General features: G+C 34.4%; 1 protein-coding gene across 1 annotated transcript; it reads right to left on the bottom strand.

The window, feature by feature from the left end:
- Positions 1-3,963: 3,963 nt before the first annotated feature.
- Positions 3,964-5,625, bottom strand: LOC127904756 (uncharacterized). The gene is made up of 3 exons (XM_052449391.1): positions 5,521-5,625; positions 5,052-5,435; positions 3,964-4,059 (listed from the first exon to the last, which is right to left on the bottom strand). The coding sequence occupies exons 1-3, from the start codon at positions 5,608-5,610 to the stop codon at positions 3,964-3,966; spliced, it is 570 nt and encodes a 189-aa protein (XP_052305351.1). The 5' UTR covers positions 5,611-5,625.
- Between the last annotated feature and the right edge of the window lie 1,536 nt (positions 5,626-7,161).

The following is a 7,161-nucleotide window of genomic DNA, read 5'->3' on the forward strand; positions in this document are numbered from 1 at the left end:
TTAATATTTTATAAATAATTTTAAATAAAATAAGTAACAATCAAAAGAATGAGGATAAAATTTGATAGATAAAAAATTTCAATTAAAAAATAATAAGGGAAAAGCAAATAACAATTATAAATATGAGGATCAAAATTAATATAAAAATTAAATTTTAAGCGATGAAATTGAAAAATAAATATTCAAAACAAAATATATATAGCAATCAAAAGTTTGAGGACCAAATTTGATATAATCAGCAAATAATATGACATTTCTAAATTTTTCACAACTTCCGGAAAGTGTTTTCCGCCCAAAATAAAAGGAAAACACTTTCCTGAAAACCAAGCCAAATTTTCCTTTGACCGGAAAGTATTTTTTGTTTACCAACTTTCCTAATAGCAAACAAACAGAGGAAAGTTTGGAAAGTAGTTTCCTAGAAACCACTTTTCAAAAAACAAACACAGCCTTAGTGTCTTATTGTATGTTTGTTCTATTTATTCAATGAGTTGTGAAAAACCATTTTATCATTTCAATCTTTTCAACTATATATATAGTGTGTGTATTAGCTGATCCGATGCAAGTTATTAAAAGTAGGTTTCTGTCTATACTCTAAGCTGATATACCCAACACTCTTTCATGCGGGCTATGACTTGATTAATAGTTAATTTACATGTTTAACTATAAACTTTGATTACACAACAAAATATAAATAATAAGTATTTCATAGAAAGAGGTTTAACATAAATATATTCACACCTCCATTACCTTAACCATAAATATTAACAATAATTATTGCTCGTCCATGTTTAACCATTAAGTTGAGGATAAAGAATTAACCAACCCACCAATTTCTCTGTTGTTCAACTTCCCAATCCAATCTGAGATAACATCCTGCAATGTTCTTCCCATCTGTCCAATACACCTTTCTGTGATCTATAAAACAAAAAATATGAGTCAATCTTATCAAACTTTGTACAGTCACTACTGATTAACATTCTGGAAAGGAAAAGCTCATACATGCTGATTTTTTCATGTGCCAGAAATGGAATCCTAGAGATATTATGCTCTGAAATCTGCGAAGGACAAGATATGGCATATTAAAGGAAGTGTACAAACCCTAACATGCTCACAAACTTGACATCCACAAAAAGAAAAAAAAAAGAAAGAAAATCATACAGTTAACCATAAATATGTTTTTTTTTTATATTGCATTTTCATCTTTTTAAAAAAATAAAAAAAAATTCTAAAGATGAACTCCAAAACTATTATAAAGATAAATTTATTTAATAATTGTTCAACTAAATTTTTTTTTCTTTATCCATTTATTTTGTATAAAATACTAACCGAACATAATCTAAAAGTCTACTTTTGTCACTAGTTAGAAAATATAAATGAAAATATAAAATACTAACCGAACATATTATATTTTAAAAGATTGTTTAAGTACTAGTAGTTAAAGAAGTATGCTTATTTCAAAAAATGCTTATTGGTGTTGTCATGTTAATTAGATTAACATGGATGATCGATCGTGGATGTATCGTCGTCTTATGGATGGTCGCCTTCGTCCTGAATACATTACCGGTGTTAGAAGATTTATCAATTTTGCATTTTCAATTGATAAAAATATATCTGGGGGAAAAATTAGATGTCCTTGTGTGAGGTGCAAAAATCAAAAGTTTTTAAAGGAAGATGATGTTTGTAAACATCTATTGACAGAAGGTTTTTTACCTTGTTATGAAAATTGGACTGTACATGGAGAGCCTTATGTCGCAGAACCAATATTGGCTGGACCTTCATCGATTGGAATGAGTCATGTTGTGAATGATGTTTGTCTAGAGAATCCATATAGGAATCTGGTTATGGATGCAGTGGGGATTGGTGATGCATTCTACAATGATAATGTGTCTAGTCATATGGTAGCAGGGGAAATTCCAAATCCGGAGGCAACTAAATTTTTTAAGCTTTTGAAAGCTGCGGAGGAGTCGTTGTGGGATGGGTGTACCAAGCAATCCAAATTATCTGCTTGTGTACAATTGCTTAATATGAAGTCAACTTTAAATTTGACTCAGAATGCCTTCAATAATTTTATTGACTTTACAAAAAGTTGCATGCCTAATGATGAAAATTTGGTTTCAAATTTTTATGATGCCAAGAAATTTATGCGGCCGCTTGGACTTGGTTATGAGAAATATGATGTGTGTCCTAATTACTGTATGTTGTACTATGGGGCAGATGCAATGAAAATAAATTGTGATTTTTGTGGAAGTTCACGATACAAACATAGAAATCCAACTAGTAAAAGTTCCAATAAGGCGGAGAAGCAACTCCGATACTTTCCCTTGACACCAAGGCTTCAGAGACTGTTCATGTCTCCATATCATGCCAAAGATATGACATGGCATCATTTTCATAATTCTGATAATGGGGTTATGGTGCACCCATCTGATGGGGAGGCATGGAAGGAGTTTAATCGTGTCCACTTAAGCTTTGCATCAGATCCGAGAAATATTCGGTTAGGGTTGTGCACTGATGGGTTTTGTCCATTTGACATGTCTTCAAATACATACTCTTGTTGGCCAGTAATTGTGACTGTTTATAATTTGCCTCGTGGAAGTGTATGACTAGACCATTCATGTTTTTGACAATGATGATTCCTGGGCCAAAGAATCCGGGTAAAAAGCTTGATGTTTTCCTAAGACCTTTGATTGATGAGTTAAAGAATTTGTGGTCTGTTGGTGTTGAAACATATGATGTATACAGAAAGGAAAATTTTCAATTAAGGGCAGCTTTAATGTGGACCATTAGTGACTTTCCAGCATATGGCATGTTATCGGGGTGGAGTACTCATGGAAAGTTGTCTTGTCCTTATTGTATGGAGCATAGCAAGGCTTTTAGATTAAAAAATTGAGGGAAAACTACATTTTTTGATTGTCATCGACAATTCCTACCCATGAACCACCCATATAGATTTCAATCTGATAAGTTTTTGAAATGAGTAATTGAAAGGCTCCCTCCTTTACCTCGTCCATCTGGTTTGGAAATGTTAAACGAAGTGTTCAAGTATACTGAGGGACATAATGGAGGTTCATCATATAATGATAAAATTCTTGGCTTTGGTATTAAGCACAATTGGGTGAAGAAGAGCATTTTCTAGGAGCTTCCATATTGGTACACAAATTTGATTCGTCATAATCTTGATGTCATGCATATTGAGAAAAATGTCTTTGACAATATTTTTTATACAGTAATGGATTGTCCGAATAGAAGCAAGGACAATTTAAAGGCTAGGTTGGATATTCAATTTTATTGTCAGAAGCCAAATTTACATTTGCAACAAGATATGAATGGTCGGGTTTACAAACCTAAAGCCACTTATTGTCTACACAAGAAACAACAACAAGAAGTTTTGTCATGGATGAAGGAATTATCATTTCCTGATGGTTATGCTTCAAGCATTTCACGATGTGTGAAAGAGGCACAATGTAAGGTTTCGGGGATGAAGAGCCATGATTGTCATGTCTTCATTCAAAGACTTCTTCCAACCGCTTTCCAACCTTACTTACCTAGGCCACTATGGGAGGCATTAGCTGAACTGTCCGTATTTTTTCGAGATATTTGTTCAACAAATTTAAATGCCAAGCACATGGAGTTAATGCAGATGAATATAATTGAAATAATTTGCAAACTTGAAAGGATTTTTCCTCCATCCTTCTTTGACTCCATGGAACACTTGACGATACATCTACCTTACGAGGCAAAAGTTGGTGGACCAGTTCAATATCGATGGATGTATCCATTTGAACGGTATGTTTTCATACTATGTTAATTTTATTCACTTTTTATTTTTAAAAAATAAACTAATTGACAGAAATGATATAGGTATATGTTTTATTTGAAGAAGAAAGTGACCAATAAAGCTAAAGTTGAGGGTTCCATATGTGAAGCATACTTGATTGATGAAATTACCAATTTTGCATCTCATTATTTTGGTGATGACGTGCAAACAATTTGGAATCGAGTTCCACGGAATGATGATGGTGGCCTTAGAAGTGTAGATGGATGTCTCTCTATTTTTTCCTATCCAGGGAAAAAATTATCCAAAAGATTTTATAAAAGGCAGTTGTCACATGCTGAAATGCAAATTGCGCATAACTATGTGATATTCAATTGTCAAGAACTGAAGCCTTATTTAGAGTAAGTTTGAAATATTATTTTGTACTAAATTTATAATAATTTATTATTAACTTTAACATTTTAAAATTTTAGGCAATGTCGACAAGAGCTAAAGTCACAACAACCATATGCGAGTGATGGTGAAATTGAAAAATTATGCGAAGCGATCTTTCCAAATTGGTTAAAAAATAATGTAAGTATTTTAATAAAATTAATTTATATTTTATGTCAATTAGCTACTTTAAAAATATTATTAATCTCTTTTAAATCATTATTTCTTATGGAGTTAACTATTATGCTAGGTGAAATACCAATCTAAACGGAATTGAAAATCAGCTCTTTGGACTTGCTATGGGCCCTTCAACTTCATACTCAACGTTATGGCCATTTTAAAAAGACAATGAATAGTGGAGTTTGTGTGAAAGGAAGTTGCTATGATGATAATGAACGTGATTATTATGGAATACTTAAAGAAGTTGTTCGGCTAAAATACTTGGGGAGTAAGTGCAAGTTATTTATGTTTAAATGTAATTGGTATGATACAAAACGAGGGATTAGAGTGCATCCTTCGAATGGTTTGGTTGAAATCAAGCATACATCTCGACTACACGGAAATGAAGATTTTGTGTTAGCACAACAATGTCAACAAGTCTACTATATATATCCACCTGGTAATAAATCATCTGAATGGTGGACGGTTATTAAGACAACTGCTAGAAGTCGTTATAATGTTGACATGGGTGAATTTATTGAAGATGCCAACAATGTGATGATGGAGCTTGAGGAGGAGGAGGAGATCTTGGCGGAGGCTGGTGGTTATACGGCCAAAAAGGATTAGGCGCACATGTTCCGCTATTTGACAATTTCATAATCATTTCGTAAAGCTGGTCATAAACTGCTTTTTGCTGTTCATGAGCCGCTTCATACTCCGCTTTTTGTTGTGCTTGAGACGCTTTGAATTGCTCAGACTCCGCTCTTTGTTGTGCATGAGACGCTTTGAGTTGTGCGTACTCCGCTTGTAGGTTGTCGTATTTCTCGTTGAGTTGCTGCAAAGCCACGAACTCCTTAGATTGGGAGCTCGCTATTGATTGGGAGCTCCCAACGGTTGAAACACTACGGGTCGACCGCAAGTTGTCGGCCGTAGTGTTGGAGAGCCCGTAAACCCGATTTTTATCGGGTCCACCTGACGAGCCAACCTCCATCCACAAATCCGGATCGAATTCCGGATGGGTCAAAGTATCGTCCCCGTATCTCTCCCTCAACCGATTATTATAGGTCTCCTGAAAATAAAATAAAAAAAGTAATCATCATATTCAATACAATAAACATAATAACTTACAAAATAAAATGGTTGAAAAAACATACCACGAAATGCTGAGCACGGTTATCAACGAACTGTTGCGCCCCCTTCTGGCGGTCTTGACTCCGCACGTGCGTCTCCACAAACAGCTCCATCGGGCTCGGCTCACGTCCAAGAGACGTAGCCTATAATGAAAAAAGATATATTAACAACAACTGAATTTAATGATATATTTCATTTAAATTAATCTTACCATCCATTTCGCATGTGCAGCAAACGGAACGGAGCCGCCAGTGTGAGTTGTCACCCCTCCATGAATTGGCCGATTCCGGTTGCCAGCACCAGACTGTGAGCGTCGTGTGAACCGCTCAGACGTCACGTGCTCAAGATAGTGCAGCCATATATCTTCCGGGATGTATATCGGTTTGAAATCCCTCCAAACCGCAACATCGTTCCAGCCTTGGAAACCCCTATCCCTCGCGGTTTTTTTTTGCCTTTTTCTGTGCTTCATACCAAAAATCACGCAACCTGCTTCATGCAACCAAAAATTACATTTTGAAACATAAATTTTTGTCTAAAAAAAATCCTGTATTGTTTTCGATCTTACCTAGTTGCCGCGTGATTTTCCCACACCCTCCTCACAACAGCGTTATGCTCAATGTCCCAGCAGAATTTGTGCTTTGTATAAATAAACAAGTTTAAATAAAAATAATACAATTATATTAATAAGCTGAAAATTATAAATTAATACCAACCTCAAACCTGTTAAACCATGCATTGATTTGAGGCATCCATTCAGGATGCTTGGATATCTGACTCCATTGAAACAATGGAATCTCCATCGACGATTTAAACGCCGATGATATTACTCGGGCAGCTTCAATGTTTGTGAACCTGAAAATAAATGAAATAAATTCAATAGTGATTAAAAAAAACTAAAACCTTAACAAACTTACATTGAAAGGTCGTCCTTCCACTGTGCCTCGTACTTGCGGGTAAATTGATTCCGCTGCAAAGGCACGTCGCCTCTGCGCTGTGAAGTACCGCTGGAAGAGGCAACATCGGTTGACAGCGCAGGTGGTGTAGGTGCTTCTTCTTGAGAGGCACCTAAGGAAATATCATCCTCGCTGCTAGATGAAGTAGCTGCGACCGCACCTGAGCGACCAGCTCTGGTTTTCGTTCTACGCATCTACACAATTTGATACAAATAATTATATAATTAAATTCAAATGTAAAAAAAAAAATCGACAGCACCTCCCCTATACCGGATACTACCCAAATCCACAAACCTGCACATATTAACAATAGCCACAACCAATTTACCCAATCTATACTAATTATTCCAACATATTATTCAATTACTAATCCTAAGGTAAATTCAACATTAAGAATTACAATTCAAGTAATTATTCAATAATTATGCCAATACAACAAAACAATAAATAAAAAAAAAACTCTAGAATAACAATCAAAATAAATGGAAAAAATTAAACACAAAGCATGCAATAATAGAGTAAAACTAATAATTATTCCAACATATTCAATTACTAATTCTACGGTAAATTCAACATTAACAATTACAATTCAAGTAATTATTCAATAATTATGCCAATACAACAAAACAATAAATTAAAAAAAAACTCTAGAATAACAATCAAAATAAATGGAAAAAATTAAACACAAATCATGCAATAATAAAGTAAAAT

The sequence above is a fragment of the Populus trichocarpa genome, chromosome 19 (genome assembly GCF_000002775.5).
Source record: "Populus trichocarpa isolate Nisqually-1 chromosome 19, P.trichocarpa_v4.1, whole genome shotgun sequence".
NCBI classification, from domain to species: domain Eukaryota; kingdom Viridiplantae; phylum Streptophyta; class Magnoliopsida; order Malpighiales; family Salicaceae; genus Populus; species Populus trichocarpa.

Excerpts from the sequence above, each read along its gene's own strand:
- LOC127904756 (XM_052449391.1), bottom strand. The coding sequence starts at position 5,610 with ATGGAGCTGTTTGTGGAGACGCACGTGCGGAGTCAAGACCGCCAGAAG. Across the intron at positions 5,436-5,520 it reads ACCGTGCTCAGCATTTCGTG|GAGACCTATAATAATCGGTT; the intron begins GTATGTTTTTTC and ends TTTTATTTTCAG. Across the intron at positions 4,060-5,051 it reads CTCATGAACAGCAAAAAGCA|GAAAAAATAGAGAGACATCC; the intron begins GTTTATGACCAG and ends TTCCCTGGATAG.